Source organism: Chelonia mydas, chromosome 9 (assembly GCF_015237465.2).
Source record: "Chelonia mydas isolate rCheMyd1 chromosome 9, rCheMyd1.pri.v2, whole genome shotgun sequence".
Classification (NCBI taxonomy): domain Eukaryota; kingdom Metazoa; phylum Chordata; order Testudines; family Cheloniidae; genus Chelonia; species Chelonia mydas.
This window is the reverse complement of record NC_057855.1, coordinates 79,848,050-79,875,698: the sequence shown is the minus strand read 5'-3', so window position 1 is coordinate 79,875,698 and position 27,649 is coordinate 79,848,050. Positions and strand designations below refer to the sequence as shown.

The 27,649-nt window shown below is 43.1% G+C and overlaps 1 protein-coding gene across 13 annotated transcripts in view; it reads right to left on the bottom strand.

The window, feature by feature from the left end:
* Positions 1 to 27,649, bottom strand: part of ARHGEF9 (Cdc42 guanine nucleotide exchange factor 9) — a 302,987-nt gene that overhangs the window by 6,967 nt on the left and 268,371 nt on the right. For all 13 annotated transcript variants that reach the window (XM_007060176.4, XM_027822604.3, XM_037908835.2 and 10 more), the window contains 3 exons: positions 26,114 to 26,245; positions 9,712 to 9,955; positions 8,942 to 9,010 (listed from right to left, as the gene is read on the bottom strand). In XM_007060176.4, coding sequence (XP_007060238.3) covers positions 8,942 to 9,010; positions 9,712 to 9,955; positions 26,114 to 26,245 — 445 coding nt within the window. The remainder of the gene's footprint in view (positions 1 to 8,941; positions 9,011 to 9,711; positions 9,956 to 26,113; positions 26,246 to 27,649) is intronic.

Sequence of the window (27,649 nt, the reverse complement as noted above, 5' to 3'; positions counted from 1 at the left end):
CCCTCATCAGAGCTTCAAGTAGCTGTGCTAAATTGTCTCTTTAAGGATTTTTTTTTATATGCAAAGCCATAACTCTATTGCAATTTAACCAGAAAAAATGAGTAAAGCTCCTTCCCAGTGAAGAATGCTGCAATCTCAGGCTGCCTCTGTGAACAGAATTCAAAATAGATCAGGAAAGATTTCCAGGCACAGAAGTCACGCTGCTTTTCCCTAGGCACAGGGAGGCAGTTACACAAGTCTTGACCAGACTTGGAGCTCCTTCTGCTGGTTCATGCAGAACTCTGCACCAAGGTAGACTCCAAGGGTTGCAGCTGCATAGTACGATTGTTCAGTAGGGCAGGGGGGTTGAGGGAATGCTGTTGAGCATGAGGGGAAAAAAGTAGCTTTGCAGTTTATCATTTGTCAGGGCAAATGCAGCAAAGAGAGATGATGTATTGTCAATTGAAATTGAGCAGTATTTTAGTGCTAGGCAATGTCAGTTTGAATCACTTAGGTTTCTCATCTTAAAAAACCCCCCTCAAAACCAAAAACCCTGAAAGGATTTCAAGCCATCTCTACTTTGCTCCTAACTTCTTTCCAAAATGCCTTTTGTACTTGTGATCTCAGAAGGAATTCCCTGGCACTGAAAGAATTAAAAGAGTAAAGCCAAATATAAGATGTCTTTCTATGCTTATTCGATCCTGACCCTTTAAGGATTTTTTTCATGCCTTGATTGGTAGCTATTTCATGTTCCTTTCCTCTACAGGCATCTAACTACCTTGCCTATCTATTAGCTGGATTTAAGAGATAGGTGATAAAATATAAATGTTTTCTAGTTCAGAGTGGGCTGAAGTTGGTGCCGTACTGCCGGTGAATGGAGAGTGTACTATGGTGCAAACCCTCAATTCTCCTGAGTTTCAACGGCAGTGAGGGAATTCACACCTCTTAGGAGGCGCACTCAACCTCATCACAAGTCCAGTTGCCTTATTTCTGACATATTTCTGTGGTGTACTACTCAGCATGCCCCTTCAACAGGAAATAGTGCCAAAGTATTAATCATTTGATGAGGAAATACTCCTTGCACTGTCCATTTTATTGAACTACAGAGTTCACTCACTGAAATACAGCCACTTCTGGGGTGACACTTATTAACAGCACACAGCAAATCTACATGACAATTTAGAACTAGATAGGAAGAAAAAAATATTTAACTGAAACTACAAGGAGAATTTAGGTGGTCAGAATCACTCAACTGGAAGTCTGGGCATGACATTGTGGGTAACACCGCTACTCTTCAAACAGTCCTTTGGGGTCTTTAATGAAGGCAAGAGGTCAGTTTCACATCTCACCCAACAGATGGCACTCTCAGCACTCTGCTGGAGTATCTGTTCAGAACGGACTCAGAAGCAAGAGTGCCCCCTACTTAGTCACCAGTGTCATTTCCTTTTGCACTTAGGTATTCCTTGGAGGTCTCCTATCCAAATATTCATCCAGTCTGACCTTGCTTAGCTTTGGAAATCCTAACTATATCTCAGATCAGATTCTATCTGGATTAGTAATTCCTTCAGTGAAGAACCGATTTCATCTGTATTATGAAAATCATAATCACCATCAATACTTTCAGACTGAAAATGCTGTGGCTAGTTCCACAGGGTAACTGTATAATGGGCACTCACGGGCTTTGGAAGGTTCAGTTTAAGGCACTGTTCCCTCTAAGCTGTGAGCGTGTGCACACAGATCCTAAACACTGCACGCACAAAAAATGAAATACTACATCGGAGCCAGGCCGAAATATCATTTACTGGCGACTTTTGACATTGTTTACCCGCCATCTATCAACACAGCCAGATTCTACTAGCTGGCAAGGGGGGGAAGGTGAAAGGAGGTTAAATTTCCTTTGTCTAAGTATTTAAAAATGACATTTATAAAATAACATGGTGTCAAACTATTATTATCACAAATTGCAAATTAAAACGTTTTAAATGTATAAGCATTTTACTCGCTTGGGCGCATTTGACTCATGGCACACAAATTTGAACTCTGCTTCAAAAATTTGCACAGAAGAAATTTTTTGCGCACATGGCCTGTCAAAAATTAGAGGGAACATTGGTTTACGGCCCATGTAATTTATGAGCAATGGGATTTGCACCATGTATTTTACGTATTTGCAGGGAAGTAGTATTGATAACATGATTTTCATCCAGTAATGACATTCTTTCATCTGCAGTGTGGAAAGCTTGGTGAACAAAGGGAAATTACCTTGATTATATCTGAAAATACAAGTGTGCCTCCCCTCCCTTTTTAAAAAGAGTTTAACGAATGGGCCGGTTAACCCTTAAGATGTCATATGATTTCCCGGTAGAAGACACTTGGAAACTGGGAATGTTTGACAACTGAGCTGCAGAGGTTTGAGATGTCAGAAGAAATTAGGATGGTATGACCCTTGGGAGGAATTTGGGTCAGTATTTTTGTGAGTTGAGGTTAGCTGGGCATCAGGTCAAGTCACTTAATGCGAATGAGGGTAGCAGAAAGACTTGGCAGCTAGGGAGAGAATGCATTCTGGAGCCAAAGCCTTAGCTGGTGGAGCTATGCCAATTTATACCAGCTGTGAATTTAGCTCTCGGTGGATTTTTACAGACTGCTAGGGGAGGGATGAGGCCACTTAGTGGTAGTGGGAGAATTCAGCAACTAGGGTATGGAGGGAAGCAGGGAATACTGGAAACATCTCAGCATGTCAAGGGCGGCTTTTGGAGGCCTCACCATGGTCTGCTAAGAGCACTGAAGCATGCACGTTGGAAGATGCAGCTCCTTAGCCCACTGTTATGCTACTCATGAAAACAGCAATAATAAAGAATAAGTTAGTACAAAATTATGAGAAAAAAGCAAATTTCATTCTTCATAGCATTTATTGATCGCTCGTGGGGTTCAGAAGGGAGATCCCATCCCACATAGGCTTGCACTATTAGATAAATAACAAAAACAAGGGGATATCATTCCTTCTTATGAATCGTTAGGTTAAGACCACTGATAGAGTCAAGTTACCTGACTAGACAGACTAGTGGTCTTATATGGCATAATGAATCCTATGCTCTTATGTCCAGGAAAAGCTAATATTCATGATTAATGATTTGGGGAGTCTTAACTTTTGAATGGCCAACTTGAGACACCTTAAAGGGATCTAATTTGTAGAAAGTGCTGTGCCTTTGAAAATCAGACCTCTTTAAGGAGCCCCAAGTTGAACAGCCAAAAATTGAGGCACCCCAGAATCACTAGTCCCATCTGAAAATCTTGGCTGGGGATTTTGAAAGCATCTAGGAATGTATGCCAAAAAGCACTGTGTGAATTAGAAGTGAATATGTTACCTGCTACCATACATGGGGATAGAAGAAGACTAAATGGGGGATTTGATAAGTGTCTACCAGTTTTTGAAGGCTGCAAACACTGAAGATGGAGAGGAATCGTTACCAGGGGTACTGGCAAACAATCCCGATGGTTAGATACACTAAGGGAGCTTTGAAGTTCCTGTTGTTAGAGTCACTTAAAACTGGAATGGGCAAATCAATGGGAAATACAGTGTGCTGAGCAATCCTGCATTGGCAATAAGGGATGCACGACATGACCTAATAGGCTTGATTGTTAAGGAAACCTAAACCTGGCAGAAAGGGAGGGGAAGTGGTCAGAGAAACTGGCCAGGATGTTTCAGGGAGAAGTCTGAGACACTCAGAGAGAGGGACCAGGCTTCAAACAGCATAGGCTGTTTCTCCCAAATCAGAGATGGGAAATAAGCCAGACCCTCCCGAGTTATGGATGGCAAGGTTAAGTTTAGGCCAGGCAATATCTATGCAAGTCTTTGTTATTTTAAATCCACCTCTCTGCACTGTGTACCTTTTGGGCAAAATAAATCATGCCTTGTTTTGGAGACACAGTTTCACTTCAAAGGTATGCTGTCAGAGGCTCCCAAAGAGAAACCTCTGCAGGATCTGGCCCCCATTGGACCTGCTGAGTTAGTCATGGCTGGCACCTAGGGGACTGTAAATCCAGGTGCTAGTCTGAGAGTGGCGAACTGCAGAGTTCCACCCCAGGAGAGGTGGGGGTCCATGACTTGACAACTGCTGGGGCTGCACTCAAAATCCCCAAGAAGGAACAGCGGTGCAGATAGCCCAGTAACTGTGACAGGCTCTTTTTAAAAATCAAGCCAAACCAGAATTTCTATCTCCCATTTTAATTATTCTAGGATATACCAGACTAAATTCTACTCTCAGTTACACCCACTGAAGTTGCATGGAGCTGGATGGCTCTTACTGGAAAAAGGATCTGAATCACTGTCTGTAAAAAATATCCCACAACTTTGTCTGCTGGGAAGGAGCACAAGCCAATGCCACTTATCCACTTTATGTCTAATGGACTTAAAGAAGGTGGAGAATTGGTTTAATGCTGTCTTAAGGCACATGCTCTGATATTATTACATTTCCCCCCAATCCAATAAGTAGTGCAAATCCCAGTATGTTGCTGAAATCTGAGGTTGACTCGCTTGCTCAACATCAAACCAATTCTGAAGGAATCTTGGTTGTGCATGTGTGTATATGCCTGTAGGTGCATATGCGTGTATGTCTGTGTGTGCATGTATGTGTTAACAGCAAGCTGGTTCCAAATGGGATGATTCATTTAGGAGACTGGTTTAAAAAAAAACAAAACAAACCCCAAATGCAAAGGTTTATGCTGTCTCTTAATCATCTGATTAAAGTTTCATCAAGTTTATCTGACAGAGTTTGGATGTTTCTTCCTTGTCAGTCTCATCTTCCACACTTTCTCTCTCCGGTGTATTGCAGCCAGTGGTCTTTTAAATGTTTCCTCTTAATAAATATGCGGGCTGACTCCAGAGTAATACTTCAGGGAAACACTGTATGACAGTTCATGAAATACGCTGCTGTTAAAACTACTGAAAACTTTCTAGTTCGTCTCCAACACACTTGATTGCCCTTTCCATTTCATCTCCTTAACTGCTTCAAATCCTTTCCTTATGCATTCTGTCATAGGGAAATTATCGCTGTTTCCCACAGAAGAGGTCAACTGATATAACATAGCAGATGGTAAAAATAAGGCTACAAAACACATCCAGTGACCTAAAACCTGGGCACAGAGGTCTTAACATATCCGATCAGCTGGTTGGGCCATCAAGGCCTGCAGTGGCTACTAAGCCTGATCAGGCAAAGTATTGACGCATGTGCTTACTTTGAGCATATAGGTAGCATTGATGTCAATTGGACTATTTATATGCTTAAAGTTAAGCACATGCGTAAGTGCTCTGAGGCCCAACTGATGCATCAGAGGCAACCCAAACCTATCTGCAATGCATATGTCTAGCTCCGCAATGTGTACACAGAAAAGGCAGCAGGCCTACCTGACCCCTGGCTGCAGTCATCCTGAAGCATGAGAACTGGTTACCCTTCTCTCAGCACAGGTAACTACAACTAGGTACTAGCAATACACAGTCTCCAAGCATTTATTAATGCCTTTGGTAAAGCCTTGTTGGGGATACATTTCAAATACGTATGAAATTATTACAAGACAAGTCAACAAAAGCACCCTGAAACTGCAAATAACTTGGAGCCCAGTTCTGCTACCCTTCCTCATGCTGAGTAATGCTTGCTAAGTATTCCCACTGAAGCCAGCTGCTCAATAGGACTACTCACACAAGGGCCAGCCTCTGGGGTATTATGCAAAAGCAATTTGCAAACACCTGGAAGATAAGGTGATAAATAAGAGTCAGTATGGATTTGTCAAGAACAAATCGTGTCAAATTAACCTAATAGCTTTCTTTGACTGGGTAACAAGCCTTGTGGTGGGGAGGGGGGAAGTGGTAGATGTGGTATATCTTGACTTTAGTAATGCTTTTGGTACTGTCTCGCATGACCTTCTCATAAAGAAACTAGGGAAATACAACCGCATAGCTGGTTGGAAAACCGTTTCCAGAGAGTAGTTATCAGTGGTTCAAAGTCAAGATGAAAGGGCATATCAAGTGGAGTCCCAAAGGGATCAGTCCTGGGTCCAGTTCTGTTCAATATCTTCATCAGGGCTAATGGCATAGAGAGTACACTTATAAAGTTTGCGGACAATACCAAGCTGGGAAGGGTTGCAAGTGCTCTGGAGGATAGCATTAAAATTCAAAATGATCTGAACAAACTGGAGAAAATGGTCTGAAGTAAATAGGATGAAATTCATTAAGGACAAATGCCAAGTACTCCACTTAGGAACAATAAATTGCACACATACAAAATGGGAAATGACTGCCTAGGAAGAAGTACTGCAGAAAGGGATCTCAGGGTTATAGTGGAATCACAAGCTAATTATGAATCAAAAGTATAACAACACTGTTGCAAAAAAAGTAAACATCATTCTGGGATGGAAGCAAGACATGAGAAGTAATTCTTCTACTTTACTCTGAGTGGTAAGACCTCAGCTGGGTACTGTGTCCAGTTCTGAGAACCACATTTCAGGGAAGATGTGGACAAATTGGAGAAAGTCCAGAGCAGAGCAACAAAAATGATCAAAGGTCTAGAAAACATGACCTATGATAGAAGATTGAAAAAATTGGACTTGTTTAGTCTGGAGAAGAGAAGACTGGGGCGGGGACAGGGACATGAACAGTTTTCAAGTACATAAAAGGTTGTTACAAGGAAGAAAAGTTGTTCTCTTTAACCTCTGTGGATAAGACAAGAAGCTATGGGCTTAAATTGAAGCAAGGGCAGTTTAGGTTGGACATTAGGAAAAACTTCCTAACTGTCAGGGTAGTTAAGCACTGGACCAAATTGCCTAGGGAAGTTGTAGAATCTCCATCATTGGATGTTTTAAAGAAAAAGTTAAACACCTGTCAGGAATGGTTTAGTTATTACATAGTCTTGCCTTGAGTGCAGGGCACTGGACTAGATGACCTCTTGAAGTTCCTTCCAGTTCTACACACCTATTATTCGATAAGCCAAACCACACTCTATGGGGTAATAAAATCAACTGGTTTTGATGGTATTTAGCAAGGCTCTGGCTTTACAAAATTTACTTTATCAGTACTTAATTTAATTAACTTGGGGCTGGGCTATGATCACTGAAGCACAAGACATTATGGAAGAGGCAGAGTTGCTAATTTAATGATGCTATGTAAAGGGTTTTGTTATTATTTCAGAATAAATGTCTTAGGTAAAACAATCTGACATCGTTCCACTTGATGTGTGAGTCAGAATGAGTTTCTGTCAGACTCAAGGACGTCATATCATAAAAAGAATTCCCAATATTAGAGCACAGGGTCATTCTGGATAAGGGAGTGCTGACTGATGTTCTAGGAAGAGGGAAGCTAATTAATTGTATAGCCTAAGGAGCCTGGGCTATTAAAATTCCCCTCCCCTTTTGTTTTTTCCCCACAGAGAAAGAAAGAGAGAGAGAATAAGAGAGCAATCGCTGTGTAAAAACTAAATATAGTTAAGTACGCTGAGTTTGTCAGGATGGAACTACAGCAGTTCAATTGGAAATATTCATATGCACTCTCAGGCACACTTGAGCTGAGTCAGTTTCATTAGCACTAATGAGAACTTGATTTGCCGGGGCTGTCATTTGAGTCACAGATCCTACGATTTTCCAGCGAGCGTGATTTCAGTGAATTGTTTGCATGCTCCGAGAGTCAGTGCGCAAAAGGATAGTGAAGGGGGAAATTTTCAGAATTGTGCCCATACAAGTGGCTAGTTACATGAAAAACTGGTCTATTGAACGTGCAGTTCCTGTGCACAGTTGCAGTGATGTGGTGCGTACATTTGGCACCCAAATGCATTTTTTGCACATTTCCAGTTTTGAAAATCTGGCCATGAGAGTTTTTAGAGAACAACTCAGAGGATAACACTAGAGGCTAGTAGATGGCAGTAGATCAACAACAACAGTGCAGGGACATAGGAGACCAATGGGTTCACACTGGGCCTAACAAAGCACTAATGAACAATCAGGACAGTATGGAACAACCAGGTGAGGAAGAGAGCTAGGAACTCGTTAAAGGTTTAAGACATTGTTTGTTTGAAAAGTCAAGCATAGGGCTGTAAAAGCTATAGAATAGGGAGGCGGCAGCTGGTGACTGCAGGTACCCAAGAAGTCCTGAGTTGTTCCCAAAACATTTAACCATTTGGAGACCTGAACGTGCCATGATATTTTGGTAACTAGATGGCATGTTCATGAGTTCTCATACTTTTTCTGAAGACTCCATGACTTCAAACATTGTTACTATGACTCCTCTCTAACTCTCCCCAACATTGATCATTACAAAACCTGCAGCTGCAAGAATGATCAGAACTGATCATTAACTCTGGCCAGTGGCTTCTCAGTCTAATATCTGACATGACTCTTATTGGTTGACTGTACTCTTCCCAGGCAGGGGGATGAATATGATCTTCTAGGACTATTTGGTATATAGTGTCTTTACTAGGATGCTATGTTTGCTAGTGCTGATGCAACTGTGCTATCCTTAAAAGGTTATATGCAAGTTCCATGAGCCTCCCATTTCAAAAAGAAGTAGAGTGGTGGGACCTCAACACATCCTGGGTTTTAGCCATCTCCCTTTCTTTTCCAATGGGAGACTCTGGGAATTAGCAAAGCCTCTTTGTATCTTCTCACCGGCTTTAGTTTCAGTCCGGGGTGAGATTATCTACATACTGTCTATGGTTTGAGATAAATTCCTGCCCACAGGATTGCTTTTGGATACTAGACTGGACAGAGGAGATCAAAATCACCTCTGCTGTAATTCCACTGGCTTCAACAGAGTTACACCAGAAATGAATTTGGCCCATGGATACATCAACAAATTATATGAAACACACAAACGAGATAAAAAAAGAGACTGGTGAAAAATCAAAGGGAATGTAGATTGCAGTCCAGCATAAAGCCCCACACCACCCTGGCTTCACCTAACGAGAGACATGCTGCCAATTACCTTTTTGCTTACTGACTTTCCTTACTGTCATTGCCGCTTGCCGCTTTTGATTTTCAGAAATTTCAAAGCCTGGAAAAAGGGAATATGGCAAAGAGTTCAGAAAATCGCTTTCCAACCCGCTTTTTCTGAGTATTTTTTTATGCACCATTTATGAAACTAATAACCCATAGATGGCAAAGCATTGCCTGGTGGGGCTACCCATACAGAGAGACATTTTAATAAAAAACAAATCTTCTTGTAAAGTAAAGCCGCACTGTAACATCACTTGGGAGGAGGCTGCCTAAAAAGCAACCTTATAAACATTATTATTTTTAGCATTATTTATACAGTGCCATAAATGAACACAGTACTTTATGAATGAGCAAAAGACAACAAGCCAGATGCCAATCTTGGTTACAATAACCTTTTGTGGTAACACAGAGAGAAGGGCAAGGCTGGTAGATCAGTGAGTCTGTTTGTCTTTCTCCCTACAGTGATGGTGCATAGCTAGGGCAGAAACTACTGCAGCTGTGAGGTTTTGCTGCCTCTCAGTGGCTGGGGGACTGTAGATTTCTCTCTCCTGCATCACCTTGTGGAGTTTCCTTATGCTGAAGCTTGAAGCCAAGGGCAGCATTTGCTCCTATATGAGCAAATCTTCACAGCAACTGTGAGATAAGCCAGGGATGTTATAATGAAGTTAAACTATAATTCTAAAGCACAGTAATTTGGCCTTCTCCCCCACAGGGGGCAAAACCCAACAGCCACCCTCCCACTGATTTTCGATCCCTTACCTATCTTTTCGTCTTCTTGAACCATCTTTCTTTCTTCTCTGAAAGCTCTGAGCCATCGCAGTTTCTCCTCCAGCTTCTTGGCAAAGAATAAGTGAATTTCCTCGGTTTCCTTGTTATGAAGTTTGAAGGCATTCTTCATGCTGACGTTGAAGTCATCATCTCTCCCGTCTTCTATATCCACCACTTCATATTTATCCATGTCAATGCGACCTTTGTAATACAGTATATCTCTTCGTATCAGGTCCTACATGAAAAAGAAGAGATGCATTTAATTCTAGGTGGACTGAAGCCTATGCCAGGAAGTATATATTGAATCTTAACGAGGCTTGGCAGAATTCAATATTTATTTTTCATAAATTTGAGAGATTATATTGATGTTTATGTTTACACATTTCTGAAGATTTTTTCAGTTTAAATCGTTGAGGTTACTGGAAATTATGAGGATCTCAGACAATGTGGGGAGGCAGACAGTAATTATGTAATGACATTAGACGCTGAGATTCAAAAAATTAAAGCTTTATAAGCATTAAAACACCAATTGCCAACATCACATGTAAAATATATATATGTAAAGTAACTATCCTTAAATCAAACTCTAATAAGTTCTCAAGCAGCATTTTTCTTACTCTATCTGGAAATTTTGATGATCATTGATGGAAATATTTTTTCATTGATTTGTGTGTGTATGGTGAAATTGACCTTTACTGACCAATAAAAATCTAATCTTTCCAAGCGTAGTCTTAACCATTTGAAACACTGTAGTTTTCTTTCAGCACAGAAATGAAAGGGTTAATTTGCAAAATACGATCTAATTCTTAGAACTTCATTTGCTGTAAATACTTAAATTTTTGGCTAAATTAACAGAATAGATAAAGGCTAGCTACGATAAAAATGTACAATTGATATAACCCTCAGGCTTTGGGGCATAAAATAGCCACTATCAGCTGCTTGTGATCAGGAAGAAACTTCCCCCAGCAAGTAATTTATTCCATGATTGACAATTACATGGATTTTACACCTTCTTCTGAAGCATCTGGTACTTGGCACTGTTGTGCAGATGACAGGAAACTTGAGAAGAGGGACCACTAATCTGATCTGGTTCCTACGCTCCTAAAGTGGTTCACAGAAACATAAAAACTGGAGATAGAAAAGAGTAGACTTTGCACATTAGCTCCTAGTAGACTTGTACTTTGTCCAAGCTAGTTCTAAATATCACAAGAAAGGGGGGTTCCCACCACTTTTTCCCACTCTTACAGACTTCATTACTGGGAACATTCAGCCTGTGATTACCCTAAGCTCAGTTCCATCCCATTATACCTTGGAATACTTTAACATTGTTCTCCCTCCATGATATTTACACCTTTCAGTATTATGTATGATCACCCCTTGGTTTTCCTCTCTCCCTTTGTTTTAATGGCCCTTTCTCCCACCTTTACCATTTTGGAGAGGAAGAGGAAAAATCATTATTTGTTATTCCTGCTTAATGGCTCAGCTAAAAATGCACACAATCCACTGAGCCTCTTGACATGTCTAGCACACCCAGGGCCCCATTGCTGCTGCTGTTTTTGCCACCGTGCTCTGCATCAGCTGTCCTGATTCCTTGAACTGAAGCATAAACTGTGCTCACTGCAGATGCCTGAAAAAGCTGGGGGAAGGTGCCACTAAATAAGTATGCTGAGAGATGCTATGTCAGTTTATCAGACATAGATGTGAAAATGCAGGTTTGAGGAGTTGTACATGAAAAACAGTGCTCAGACATTTTTCTTTCCCTCCATCCCCCCCAAAAGAGGATATAAAATAAACACCAAAGAGCCTGATTCTCCTTTTGCTTACACCAGTTTTACAACAGTAACATTTGCATTGTCTGCAGCGCAGCTTTCCCTGATTCACACTGATGTACTGAGTGGAGAATCAGGCCCGCTGTATAAACTATTTATATGACGAAAGCATAAAAAAGCCAGGTCATCAGAAAATAGGAGATTAATCAAATAGGAACATGATTCTATACGGAGAACCAGTTATAAGGCTTTAATATTTAAATAGCCAATTTTAACAGGCACAATTAAGGCTAGGTTCTTCCGCAGGGCTCATAAACCAATACACGGTTGTACAAAGTTAATTTATCTTGATCATTTAAACAGCAAGCCATTTTCTTTCCTATTTTATTTTTCAACTATTTTTAAAATGCAATAAAGATAAACAACATATTGGAGGAATAATCTAACCATACAAATAAAATCACAGCACAATATTTGTGTAATTGAACAAAATTAAATGGTGAATGTCCTTAGGATATCTCTTATAAAACTTCCTGAAATAAAGAAAACAAATGAACTTGGCATAAGATCTCAAAAGAGCTGTTTTATGAATCTGCTTAATGGTATTAATGATGGTGAGAGAGGAGAATGTCTAGAAGCTCTTAGTCTTAATATTTCCCCTAAAACTCCCAATGAAACAATCCATTAAACAATATGCTTTGCAACTATCTTATTCTAGCAAAGTATGGAAAGAAAAGAAAGGAAATTTCAGACTGAATACATAATGGAAAACTTTCTAACAATAGGATGTACTAAATTGTGATATAATTTCCCAATAGAATAGTTAGAAACAACCCTGTCATTTAAGAAAATTACCCTGGTCAAAACACTTAGGGCAGGTCTACCCTTAAAATGCTGTAGGAGCTCAGCTGTGCCGCTGTAGCACTTCAGTGAAGATGTTACCTACGCTGACAAGAGGGCTTCTCCCATTGGCATAGGTACACCACCTCCCCGAGACGCAGTAGCTACATCGATGGGAGAATTCTCCCATTGACTTAACACCGTCTATACCAGGAGTTAGGTTGGTTTAACTGTGTTGCACAGGTTGCCCCTCCCAGCTCGCAGGGTCCTAGAGCCCGGGCTCCAGCGCAAGCCCCAACGTCTACACCACAATTAAACAGCCCCGCAAGCCTCAGTCCCGCAAGCCTGAGCCCCGTGAGCCCAAATTAGCTGGCATGAGCCAGCCCAGGTTTTTAATTGCAGTGTGGACATATCCATAGTTTCACAGGTGCCACCGAGGGAACAATATGAAGATGAACAATATGACAGATTGCTTTCTGTCACTGAGGGAAGGATATGAAAGCAATGGAATTGCACTTGTGTCACTGGGTGGCAACATGCAGCCCAGAACATATTTATTCCTGTGAAGATGCACTAGCAAGAAAGAACCCAGCTTGAACATCAGATCCCAGACTGAATTTGCATAGAGGGAAGTTAGAAGAAACACCTTTTTTCTGTTCTTGTACATTAAACTGATGTGGAAATCACTGTAAAACGAGCAGCATGAAGCCCCTGCCACTTTTACAAAGCTGACTTTAGAGCACATTACAAAAACTTTGTTTTAAGGAAGCCAAACCACCTTTTCTTTTTCCACCAGGCTCCTTAGAGTCTTTAGCCTTAAGCTTAACAGGAATTTTCAGCCACCTGAAGGATGCTAGGCAATCCCAAGAATACAACAGAAACATATTGAAATTGACAAAAAACTAAATAATTCAAAGTGGTACATAATGGCTACAGAGTTCAACCATAGTACATCTTAGAACCCAGGCCAACTGCTCCAGGCATTCAACAAATTCCTTTTTTGCTACTACAGGAAACAGGAAGAAGCACCATTCTCCACTTTTTAGCCATATATTCGAATCCAACTTTTTTTCAGGGGTTCTTGAATTTTCACAGGTTAAGCGCAAGAGGAGGTCTGTACAAATCCACAGAAAACAAAAAGTGTTTAGGGCTGGAATAGTCTTGGCAGGACCATTGATTTCCCAGAAAGTTCAGTCCCAGTAGGAAGTCATGGGAACTGGTACTAGATTATATTTTCTAACTGGTTAGCCATTCCTAGCCATCATACTCCCAGTCCCAAGTTCATGTATCTCAACAGATGGATATTATTGAAGAATCAATTTTAAATCACCTGAATTTTAAATCACCTGACCAGGGTTCTATGAGCTTGCACATACAATAAAAACATATAAACTAAAGGATAACTATCTATAACAAAACCTGCCCATACTCCCAGGAAGTCAACCACAGCTCTCAAAATATAATGGCACCCTATAATCAACTACCATAAATAACAACCTCCCCATCAGCAAAATCTAACTACAGTATCCATATCTAGTTACACACACACACACATATTTGGTATGTGAATATATATATATAATTAAATATCTGAAACACAATCCCTGTTCTGAGGAGCTTCTAATGTAAACAGACAAGAGGCACGAAGTCCGAGAGAAAGGGACTATTAATACTTCCATTTTACAGATACTAAATTGAGGCAGGGAGAAATTATGTGACTTGCTCAAATTCAGACTGGGAGTCCATGGCAGTGCTGGAATTAAATCAAGATCCTCCTGAGTCCCTACCCTGTGTCTAACCAAAAGACCCTCCTTCCTAGCTACAAGCTCACAATCTAAATCAGATAATCACACAGAAGACAAAAGGAAACAGGTGTTTGGATGATGTGGAAAAGGGACAGCTTGAAGGGGGGGGGGGCTATAAAGGAGGCATATGAAGGAGGAGAGGGAGGGTGTTTATTTGATAAGAACAGGTAGGACTATTGCAGTTCTAAGGGGAAGCATATCAGAATGGCAGAAGCAGGCACCTTTCAAATTAGGTCCTAAATATTTAATCCTACAGCCCTCCAGCATCTGCTGTTCAGTTGATAGACTTGTACCTGTTTTGTCCTGCAGAAGGCTATGAGCTCAGGTGGAAAGAGCATTATGCGTTTCATGCACATAGAGGGCCAGGTTCTCAGTTGAAATCTCTGTACAAATGGCCAGCAGGACATCCCGTGGAGCAAGAGAACTTGCGAGCATATGGCTGCTATATCAGCTGCCAGCCCACCAATATAAGAGTCATATTGAGTGTTGGAGAGGGCTTGTCAGGATTGTGGGAGGGGGCAGTATGGTAGAGCTCTGCTTCATCTATCCTCCACTGTCATAAGTCAGAGCAGCCTCTTAGCTGCTATTACTCTCTTTGCAACGGGGACCAGTGCAGACTGAACCTGAGAATCAGGGAAGCATCCTAATGCACAGATGGAAAGGGTCACATTCACATTAATTAATATGAGTCAGTATATCTCTCCTATAAGCTCACTATATAAAAGATACTATTTGCATAATATATATTAGATATATGTTGTTGCACATGTAGGATACTGGTCATTCTGCTGATGATACATCTTTTGGTTCCCAAACTCTCATGTGTTCTAATGTGTAAAAGGTTAATAGGAGAGGAAGCATTGTGCAGTGCTTAAAGCACAAAGATTGGAGTCAGGATGCTTAAGTTCTAATCCTGATCTGACAATAACTTGCTGTATGACTTTGGGTGAATCACAATGCTTCCGTGCCTCAGTTTCCCCATCTTTAAAAGGGGGATATTTGCCTACCTCACAGGGATGTTGTGAGTTGCAACTAATTAATCTGTAAAAGGCACTTGGAAATTTTTAGAACTGCAAAATATTATAACTATATTTCAGCATATGATCTTAATGGTTTTAGAACATGAAGATCAAATGGTCACACAGAGGCAGCTTCCTAGGCTGCAAAAGGAAAGCAGTGATAGTAGATGTGATGCTACCACAGACTACATTGGCCTAGTTTCCCAAATTCTTCCACATGTTTTTCTGATGGCATGTACCAGGGAGATGGCACAAATGGGATGGGGAAGGACATGCTACCTAACTAGAAATCTGCTGCCAGAATCAGACATTTGACTGTTTAATTGAAATTCTGTTGCAGTAATCTGTTTAAGGTGGAATCTCATCCTTAGAGGTTTTTAAGGCCCAGCTTGACAAAGCCCTGGCTGGGATGATGTAGTTGGGGATTGGTCCTGCTTTGAGCAGGGGGTTGGACTAGATGACCTCCTGAGATCCCTTCCAACCCTGACATTCTATGATTCTATGATTAACATTGAACTTTAAAAGTCTGGCTGGAAGAAAACACTTTTAAGGACAATTTATTTCCTCTGCCACCCCTTCAGCAAACGAGTAAGAAAATATGGGCTCAGTGGTGCTGGACGTAAAACTGTGATACAGCGGGTACTGTGAATAAAGCATTCCAGAAGTGGTGGTTGTTTATTTCCACTCTGAAATGTCAGTAAGAAAAGCTGGGTGTGGGTGTTAGTGTTGGTGTGTGAGCATGCACTATCCTGAATGGGTGCTGGGAGTTCTGGTATGCACATGTGCTAGGTGATGTTGAATGCAAACATTTTTCAATACCCACTCAGAACCTGTGAACTGACTCTTATCTGTGGATATTGTTTTTTCATTGGTGGTTATTTTCCCCGTTTCCTATTCAAAGAAGTCACCCAAGAGCTCCAATCACTCATCTTCCACATGATACAATGTGATGCTTTGATCTGCACTCCAAGGGCATCTGAAGAACTGCTTAGCAAGTTTGGGAGAAAGGGAGAATTGAAGGAGAGATGCAAACGCTAGCTCAGAGGTTTTAATTTTTCTTTCAAGAAATGTTCAAGGGATCTGGGGAATCTTTCACCTGCTCCCCACATTCCCTGCTCAGCACAAATCATCTGCAAAATGTCACGCTGTTCTTTTGCTGCAATTATGAATGGTGAACTTTCTGCTTGGAACTCTTTATTATTAGTATTAATTATTTGTAGGACCTACAAGCTAATCGGCGATGCAGGCCCCATTGTGTGAGGCACTGTGCACACATATAATGAAAAGACAAAGCCTACCCTGAAGAGCTAATCATCTAAATATAAGACACAGGTGGATACAACAAGCAGACAGAACGAAACATGAGGCACAAGTGAGATGAGTATGATTAGTGTAAAAAGCTGCAATCAGAGCACATCATTTGCCTGGCCACTGTCGAGTGTTTGGTAGGCATCATGGGAGAGCTGCGTTTTAAGGAGACACTTGAAAGGGAAAACGTTACATAACTGAAAGCTCAGTCATCTTCAGATGTCAGGCAGCGTTCTCAAATTAGCACATGATTATACTATAGGCCTATAACAAACCACAGATATAAATGCAAACTTGGGGAAAGGCAGATCTGGGTTTTGGAACCAAACCACCATTGTGGTTCAGGCCCATCTCTGGTGATTTCTAGTTGTTTTGGACAGTGGTCAAACCGGGTGGATGGGGGAAATCATTTTTTTCAACTTATTCCTCAACTCTGTCCTCATTTTCCCACCTTGCTGCCCCTTTTTCTGCCCTTCCTTCTCCCCACTCTCACAGTCTGCTGTAAGAAATGGGGGTGTGGCACACTACACTGTTTTATAATAGGTCTTACGGTATTTTATTTTTTTCAGTATTATTCAGTTTTGTAAGTTAAAAAAAAAAAATCCCCATTACCGAAGTTTGAGACCTAAACTACCTGAGTGTGACCCTCTAAAAGAATGAGATCTGGTCTGCTTTTCAGGGATATAAGGACAACATTTTCAAAAGCATCTTGCTCATTTAACTTGAGATGCCTTGGGCATGATTTTCAGAGGTGGTGAGCACCCACGGTTAACTCTGCCTTACACTGGAGATTTGGGAGCTGATATGTCAGAACAGTGAACTTTTGTTCTATCAGACTGGTTACCTAAAAATTAATGAACCCTTTTGAAAATGTTTGGCCTAAAGATGTCAAAAAATAAATCTAGTTCCTGCTGACTGGAGGGAAGGGACATGACTAATTATATATACAATGTATATAGAGTATAATTTCTCCTGTTGGAATATGCTCAGGTATCATGGTGATGGGTATCATATAAGAACTTAGACAGAGAGACAGGCCAAAATTTCCCATTCCTCCACTGTGCAGTGTATTGTGTGCGTATGCTACTATCCGCTCCAGAGCTGGCTGCATTTCAGTGGTGCTGTATGCTGGTAAACTGCTTTGGGCTCATTTTGAATGAAAGCTGCTGTATAAATGTCTATTTTGAAACAGTTTTGTTTTCTATCAAGCTAGGGGCATTGCAGGCCCATACAGAGCGTTTTAATACCGGATAGCTCACGAGCCGCTAACATTTGTTTCTAGCACAGAATCTGGACAGTGTAACATCAGACTTAGAAATTAGTCCAGCAGGATTTAACCTGGCCCTGGTCCAACACTGGAGGGGCCAAATTCATCCCCTTCTGTAACTTTACTGAAGTCAATGGAGTTACACCAAGGGTTAATGTGGCCCAAGCTGGCAAGTCATGGACTCAGATCAGTGTAATTATCATTCCTGGGATGGTTCTTCAGGCACTGACTTTGTTGTAGCTCTTATGACTCCCAAACCTTTTTTGGGTGAAACATCCCATTTCTCCTCTTAGCTCTAGGTCAGGTACCGGCTTCGCTCACATATCAAGTCAAAGAAATAAGAGGACACAACGACGTCAGTGACTGTGCACTTTGCTGCTACACTGTCTTTGGGCTATCTCAGTTTAGACTGAACCACAACGAGTGTATCGGAACTCAGGGCCTTAGAATGCATCAGGGAGAGCTGGATCATATTAGAAGCAATAAAATGTAGCATGAACTCCCTGGACACAGCTTAAAGCACTCGGCTACTGCCAGAGAATCTCTATGAAGAGGGGAAGTGTTTGTTACGTGTATCCTCAGTGGCTGATATGTGAAGAGAGAGGAACCCAAATCCATGAGACACAAGTTTATGTAATCCCTTCCCTCACAAGGACAGCTGTGTTGGGAGGTCGCCAGATTCCTGCCAAATTATTCAGTCGTGCCTGTCTAGTGAGTTTTGAAAGAGACACTTGATTCACTCTTGCCAGTTTCATGAAGCATGGGGCGAGAGGGGAGGAGAGAGAGGAGCTGAAAGCATTTATGTGGAAATGTTTTTTTGCTCAGTATATTTTGTGGAACATCAGTGGCATTTTGATGTCTCATTCCACCTAAAGCCCAGTCACATTGTATCCAAAGCAGTGAGGCAAGGATGATTTTGTTTCTAACAAATTAGCAACAGGAAGAGATAGGAAACCCTTCTTCGGCTACGGCAACTTGTTTTTCTGACTCCTTCAATTTGTTCTCAGGGTTTTCAAATGGTAACGGTGAGAGAACACTGCAGCATGCGGGCTCAACTTTCTGCTCCTCAGAGCAGAGGCCCGTGGTAATTACACCATGGATGAATTTGGCAGTAGGCAATTTGTACACCTCTATTTTATATGAACAGACTAAGACCCATCCCCGGCCACAACAGAGCACACAGGGCCTGAGGCAGCACCCAAACTCAGCCCCTTTCTGGATTTTGGCTTTATTGATAACTAACACAATATAAGCCTCAGCATAAGCTTCCTCCTTGAGCTTGGCTGGCCCTAGTGATCTTGCTCCCCAGGACATCATCTGTCCTAGCTACCGCTCTAGAGGGCCAAACCCACTAATAAGCAGCACCTGCCACAGTGAATTAGCAGAACTTCAGCAGCTTTATGCAGGGTTCTAGCCCCGGGTAAGACAGTGGGTTGACAGAAGAGCCCTTCCCCCTGTTGCATGCTAGGTAAGTAATAAATAATATCAGTTGAACTGATACCTCTCAAAAGCCTGATGTTAGACATCAAGCCAGGGCACTGGGAGGAGTACTCTGTGCTGAATCACCTTCCTCAGTCTCCTGGGTTTTCCTTGGTGGTGTCTTCTACAAGGGCAGATTAGGCTTGACCATGGTTTAACCTATGGCATCTGACAGGGCCACAACCTAAAATGCCTTGACTGCAAGTGCAATATACGATCGCCAAGTCTCTGTGGTACTGCCATTTGAAAGTGGTGAAATACGGGCTGACCCTCACGCCCACTCTGTAAGCTGGAATCAGGAGTGGCCGGCAGCACAGGGGGTTTCATCAAGTGCCCCAGTGATGGGGAGAAGGGGATGGAAAACTATAACTATGCTCCATGTGACTGGAAAACCACCTACAATAACAAAAATGGACTTGTAGTTTTCTCAGCCTTTCACTGTCTTTGCAAGTCAGATTCTAGGAGAAAACAGCAAGACCCCATTGGATTGAAGTGAGAGCGAGGATTTTGTTTTGGTTGGGATGCAGCTTGGAGCAAGGTGTCACCCGTGTGTTTTTGAAAAGGGCTATAGAGGAATTGGACCGTCTAAAATATAAAATCCAAGGGCATGGGATTGTCTCTTTAATCTCACTGCATGGAACCTTGTCCTTCAGAGGCATTACAGACAGTAAGTAAAACAATAATACTTCAGATAGTACAGCCCTTGCTGGCAGAATGGCCTGCTACTGCTATTAAGCTGCTCTCATTCTGCCTCTCACGAAACATTCTTTGCTCCCGGAGCTCAGGGAAAAGACAACCTGGAATTTACCTTGCCTCTTGATTACAACAGATACATTAAAAGTGCAAGTGAAATCCAAATGTGTTTCACGCAGCCACTGATCTTTTCCGCTCTGTCAGGAGGTGCTGAACAGGAAGCCCCATCTACAGCAGCTGCACCACTGACAAAAGGAATGCCTAATTCAATACCTAAACATTTTTAACCCTTTGTCTGTTCTACTGTCACTTCTAATCTGATGCCAGTGTGCTTCTGCACCCTTTGGGGAAACCAGGGTTGTGAGTCAGAGGAGAAACATTGCAGATCCACCGTCTATTACACCATATGCCCCTTGAGTACCCCAAGACATAACAAGCTAAGATCATAATTAATCCTCTGTGTCAGAATGCCAGATGTTAAGTGATGTGATTTGTAAATTTAAAGTTTCTCTGTGTCAAACTCTCTCAACTTCAGGAAAGGGAGAAAAAGAGCCTCTATGCCTTTAAGGCAATCTTTTAACTCTAACATCAGTTAGGATCGACTTCATCTCTTGGTAATTAAGGTTACTCTACTGGAATATGTATTATTCTTCCCTGGTTATAGACAGATGATAAATGGAGCAGGGGCCAGTGCTTGCCTCCCACACAGTTGATTCCCTTCTTCCCCTCCTACTAGGATTTTCACATTACAGAAACCAACCCACAGTTTCTTCTGCAAAACCCATGTCGTGGTTAACCACACACTCTACAACCACGTTCCAGTTCAGAGAACAAGAGGAGACAATAACCCTTTTGCTCACATATTATCTCTTTCTTCTGCCTCCACGATTCTGTGGCTAGCACTTTGGAGAAACAACCATGAGAAGATGGCCTCTCCATTCCCATCCAACTAAAGGTCTGTTGGAACAGCCTGAAGTTAACCGAATAGACCAAAGTTTCCTTGTCTTGCAAAGAACTGAACCCAACTCATGCAGGAGCATGAGCAGCCGTGAGAGGCGGCATGGGCTAGTTGCACCTAGTACAAACCCTCCAGAACTCAATGGAGCCTGTGCCACCGCTCACCTGTGCGACCACAGCTCGATGAGAACTAGCATGAGTATGTCTTCGCGAAGTGGAGCCACACCCCTCAGCCCAAATGTAGATGTAGCCTGCAGTAAGCTGCCTGGCAGAAGCAGCATTTTGAAATACAGTAATTCTGGGGCAAGACACCTTGATAGACTAGATCTCATAAAACGAATAACCCTCTACATGTAAGTCAGCTATGAAGAATCTGGATAAAAGTAGATTAGATGGAATCTTCTCCAGCACATGAATTCCATGGCATTACAAAGGCTAAGTTACCCCTATAAGACCCTACAGCCGATAATACATCATACTTTTCAAAGTGCTCTACTGATTAATCCTGACACTATGCCTGTGACATTTTATTGACCGAAGAAATCAATGCTGAGGTTAAAACAAAGGAATCTGTCAGTGCTGGGATTAGGATTGGAGATATCCTGAATCCCAGTCCCCTGCTCAGGCCACTAGCCCATGTCTCGCTTTCCCGCTACAGTACTGAAAAATGTAAAAGCCCGTATGATGTATGCAGAAAGTAGTACCTCAGGTGTAAGGGGTTGCTGACCCCTTAGAAATTGTGTGAGCTGGAAAAGGAACTGAGGTATACTCAGCAGGCACCCTCCAAAATTTTTCGTGTTATATACAACTGAACCACTCTCACTTTCATTTAGCAGGGCATCTAAGCAAACACTTTTGAATCTTACAGTTCACGACACAACATGCAATTAAGAAACTAAAATGTCAGTGAGTGGCGCTGTGACCCTGCATGAACCTTTTGAACCCCCTCCCCCAGGCAGCCCTACCCCCAATTGACAACCTTGTCAATGGTGCACACCACGCATAATGTGTGTACAGCTGTGGGTGCCAGTGTTTTCCAGGAGCTGACATGAACTGAGAGGAAAGCAGGGGGGAGGATAGAAGGGAATGAGCTGGGCTGTAGGAGACTTTCACAGAAATGTGACAGATAAAGAAGGAAGCAGAAGAAAACGTGATTGTGTCCCAGTTGCTTCCCAAGAAGAATTAAAAGGAGCTGGGAGAACATGGGAGAGACAAAAAAGACTTTGGTGCTAAACTGAGAAAGTGGTTTAGCACAGAGACTGGTTTGCTTAATGCAGTAACATGGAAGTCAGTCACTGAGAGAGAGTCACATCCTCCATCCAACTCAGTCTACCTGCGGGTAGTTCAGGGGCAGAATTCCTGCATGGCAGCGTGAATACTTGTCATGTTCACTGGCACTATCTTGAGAGAGCAGTGGGCAAGGTAAAGTGAAGCTACAGTGCAGGTTGGCGGAGGCTGGGGAAAGGATAGAACCCTTTTTTGCTGGAGGTACAAAATGCACTGACCCAAACGGATTGATAAGGGGGACCAAAGACGAGACGCGCACTCCAGGAAGAAGCAGCACAGCATGAGGCAGTGCTGTGGAGAAGCCACCTGGGAAAAACTGCATTGCAGCTGAGGAGAGAGCAAGACAATGTTGCCAACTCTCCCACTGTGATCCCAAGTCTTGTGATAATTAGTGTTTCCCTTAACGCCCTGGCGCCTGAAGTCACATGACCACGAGAGACCCTCAGCTTCCATTTAAAAAAAAAGAAGTGAGTTTCACCCGCTACCGTTGGGGAGAAAAGCCTGCAAACTTGACCTGAGCGCACCCTAAAGGTTCCAAAACCAGAAGGCAAAGAAACCCCCCATCAATCTTATTATATTTTTAAATCTCCTGATTTTTAAGCCAACATGATGATTTTTTGAGGCTCGACTCACGATTTTTCAGTGCATGGGATAGGCAATATTGCACTTGTCTGAACCTTTCTGAATCCTAATCGGCTAATTGGCTGCCTCTTGTAATCCCCAGCAAGAGAGCCTGGCCCCAGTGTCATGAGAACACATGCTGTATAACACTCCAGTTTAAGTCTACAGCATTTGTGAACCCAAACTGTGGAATAATGCTAGTGTCAATCCCTTATTCAGACAATCTTTTTAAAATAATACTCAAGGACACTGCTATAAAGATGGAAGGACGTGCTTAAAAACATACAGTTTAAAAAAAATAAAAACTGGATTTTCGTGCTGGCAAAGGTACAAGATTAACATCATAAGCACAATTGATAATGCACAGACAGAGGCAGGTACTGCAGACACAGAAAGGGCCTGTAAGCTGGTGCAGCCATCCTGATCTAGAGGGATGGCTTCACGAGATGAGCGGTTAGTTTAGTCACCAGGGACACTACCTTCAACTCTTAACCTCTGTGCCTTACCAGAGTGCCAACTAGTACCACTAGTGCTTGTGCATTTTCCGATATGAATTCTTTTCCTCCAGGAAATGGGCTAAGACCCACCTGATGGGCCAGGATAGACCTCAAAATGATTAGGGGTCTTGTTCGATTCTCCTGTGAAGACATGCATGGAATGCGGTATCCTGCAAACCCTACTGAGTGGAGGAACTGATATATATGAGTGAAAGGAAGTGCCAGAATGAGTGAATAAGAGGAGAAGGTGCTACTGTGTGAACTTAAGAGACTCGATCCTTCTTGCCACTGAGCGCCCTCAGCTCCCAGTGACCTCACTGAAGGCCTGTGTCTGATTCCAATGGGACTTGAGGACATTTGGCATCTTTCAGGAGGTGCTCATTACCTTGCATGAGCATGCCTGATGCAAACAAAACTGAATTTTGCTTTAAGAAGTTAGAAATTCAGAGTCACGGTGGAAGTTTAGGAGCAAAGGATTAAAGTTCAAATCAAACTACTTATACGCTCGGTCTCAGCTTGACTGTTCTCTGACCGCAAGAGTTCGTTTCACAGTGCCAGGAAGAGTGTAAAAGGAAAGGCAATGAGGCAGAAAGAAAAAAAAATCTTCAGAAAGCAGAAATTCAGTCAGCCGTAACTCAAAAGCACCACCCTCCTGAATTATCCAGGCCACAGCTCCCCTAGCGCAATGCTGGAGCAGTGGTTCCATAGTGACTCAAGAGCCATCCACAGCATTTCCTCAGTACCTGGGTATTCCTTGGAGGGCTCCGATCCATATACTGACCATGCTCAACCCTCACTTCACATACAAGACCTGACAAGAACACAGACTGAGTAGGCAGGGCTGTGTGGGTTATTCTCATTCACGCTTGCAGTTGATCCAAGGGACTCCCCCTGCATTTGTATCGACAGCACAAATGTCGATGAATCCAGATCTCTCAGAAGACAGAAATATCCAGGATTTATGAGCTGTGTCACTTCAGATCCTGATGCTTTCCTTAGTCTTTTGTCAGAATAATGACTCAAGATTATGTTAATGAGACTAAAACAACATCACAGGCTGATAGGCAGGGGGCTTGCATTATGACAGCATTGTTTACTGCAGTGGTTGCCAGCCACTGGTACATATGTCAGCGCTGATACTAAAAGGTTACACGATTGGCATGCTTGACCACCCTTCCCTACCTTAATGATGAGCCTCCAGTCAGATGTGTGCCTGATAAGCCACCAAGTAGCTTGTGCTGGTGGTTTCATGAAGCTTAGGCTTAGACTACATACCACTGTATGAGAGATGACAGGCAATGCCGGCCTTGCACAGCCCAGATCTTTGCTTGGTGTTACCTCTAGAGGCTGGAATGACCACTGTAATCGAGACACTCAAGTGCCAGGTTTCACAGGTCATACAGAAATGCTGGGATCATCTGATTCCAGATCATACACTGCAACCAGTGCCCAAAAGTGGACATGGGGCAAAGAGCCAAAATAAGGGACACATGAGAAAATGAGCAAGGCACTCAGCTGACAAATGGAGGTGGGATTTGCTGCTAGCATAAAAACCTCTCAGCATGTTATAACCTCTGCTCCAGGACTTAGTGTTTCTGGTGTCTAGAATGCACAAGAACAGAAGTGGAGGCTGGCCAGATCTGGGTGGGATGAGGGAAATCTGGGTCTAAAATGGAGAGACAGGCCTCAAGCTGAGGAGACTGCTCAGCAGGGTTTGAGTCATTGTTTTCCATTCCTCACGATCCTTTGTGTGAAAAACCAACATTTTGCTTCTCCACTCAGGGTGTCGAGCCATCCAGTGGTGTCGATTTTTTTGCTCATTTTACAGCAATTTTCAGTTTTGACCACATGGGTGTACAGTGCCTGCCACAGATCCTAGGGGACCAACTGAAGCATACAGCCAGAGCTTTTACGCTTCTCTTGGAAATTGACAAACATCTCATGCGCATATGTATAGGTCTCATATGGGAAATGCTTCATAATAGAAATGTTTGCTCCACAGGGAGAACAGCAGCCATTCCCCTCACCAAGACCTTCCCCTGTTCCCTCTGTCCATTTCCCTCACTGTGACCTTCTCCAGCACTTCCATCTATTCTCCTTACTGTAACTTTCCCCTGTGACTCCATCCATTCCTCACCATGACCCTCCCCACTGACACCTCCCGTCCATTCCCCTCAATTTGACCTTGCCCTCTGTCCCCTCCACCTATTCGCCTCACTGTAACTTTCCTGTGCCCCTCTATCCATTCCTCACTGTAATGCTCACCAGTCCTGCTTTCTACTGTTTCCCCTTCAGTGGTACACTCATCCTCACTTACTTTCCTCCCCCCACATTACTTCCTGCTTCCATTGCTCCCTCCCTGGGACAACCATTCCCACTCGGCTTCATCTCCAGTCCCACCTTTTGGGCTTTTTCTTGGCCAGATCCTTCCCTCTGACCTCCGCACCCAACATCATCACGTCCTGCCAAAATATCTTCAAGCTCTGATGCAATGTCATAACATCATTATGTTTCATGGCTCTGATGTCTGGTTTTATGACTGGTGAAAATTCCTGCAGGCTCCACCTAATAAAACTGGGACAACCCAAGAAATCTTGAGACAGCCGGAAACCCTGTTTCTTGCAGTCTCCCCTCATTGTAACTAGCCTGGAAAAATAAACTTTACCCGGTCTAAATTTCAGCTCTATTCCCGCCTCCCTGCTACAGTATCCATCATTTCCCTCTTTGTGTGAGTTGCTGTCTTCCAGCCCTGGAATATATTTGGGATGGCTTCATTCGAAAGATGCTCGGCACTGAATGCCTCATCCTCACTGTGCACTGAAGAGCCCTGATTTCATGTGGGTTTCATTACCTTTTTGCAGAGAACCATCTGGTGATCAAAGAGGAAGAAAACACGCTGCTGGTTCCGTCCATAAGGCTGATAAATCCAGGACATCTCCCCGGTGTAGATCAACTCGGAGCTCCGATCCAAGATGTCATCTCCCTAGGGGGCACAGAGAACAAGGCAGAGTGAGCCCGTTTGCCAAGCTGGATGTATGCAGGCATGTGGGGTGGAGTGGAGAGAAGCATTGATTCGGGGGGATTCTCCTACCACTAGATACATCAAAGCACCACTGTTTATTTTTTAACCAGAAAACTAGAGGTGAAAATTTAAAAAAACTGATTTGGGGGAAAGAAAGAGAAAAATGCAGAGATTTTGTTTCTATTGATTGATTCAGATTGAAAGTGAAAGAAGAGACAGCAGCACGGTCAGAACAATCCCCCACTCAGGTTGACAAACCCTACTTCCCCCACAGTGTCCCCTCTTACACCATAGGCTCCCTTCCCAGGATGCCAAAGCCCCCACCTCCACCAATGCCTCTCACAGGCTGGGAGTATCCTCACTGGCCTTCACAAGCTTCCAGAGCTCCCTGCATCACCCACAGGCTCCCCTCACAGCCTTCCAGTGTCCCTGCTTCCCATCACAAACTGCCAGAGCCCCCTTTCACAACACAGTCTCCCTTCCATGCTGACTGAGTCCCCCTCTCCCACAGGTGGTCAGATTCTCAGCTATAGAGGCTGTCAGAAGAAGCCAATAATGCAGGTTCTGAAGGGCTACCTTCAGGCAGGGCTGTGAGGGGAACCACCCACTCTTTAACTTATCAGAGCTGTCCCGTTCAGGCCATCAAGGCTATTCCCTCCTTCCCATTGGGCAGCATATAAGAGCCCCTCCACCCACCGGCCACTGGAGCAATTTCCCTGTCAGACTTCTCTCCCTTCAGGCTCTCAGCAGATCTCCTCATCTCAAGCCCCCCATGCAGGGCTGGGCATCAGAGTAAACCAAAACAGACTGTCAGTTCCCTGCCTCCTGTCAAAGCCTTTCCTTACAGATTGTTAACCACTCCCCCATTGCAGGGGATTAGAGCCCCCAGCCCAAGCTGTCAGGACCACCCTTGTTCAGGGTGGCAGCGTCCATCCCCACATGCTGTCAAAGCCCCCCGTTGCAGGCTGCCAGAATGCCTTCCCCCTTCTTTTCTCCCCCTCAGGTTAAAGCTTGTTTTCCTCTCCAACATTTTTTCTTAAAGGACTCATGAGCAGATGGTCTTGAAAACACAGCTCCTCTCCCACTCTCAGAGAGAACAAATCCATTCACCCTCTGCTAATTGGGCTGAGGTTTGGGGTTTTTTGGGGGGAGAGGTGTTTGAGTTAATTAAAATCTATTTATTGAAAGAGGTGAATTCTCCACCACCTGCACTGTGTATCTGTCCTATTCTGTGAGCTCTAGATGCACCCCTTTCTCAAGCTTCACAGGCAGACTCAGAAGGGCTCTGGCTACAAGGCAGGGGCAGGACTGAGAAACAAGAGTTAAAATGCGAGTAGACAGTTGTTTGGATCTGGATCCAGATTA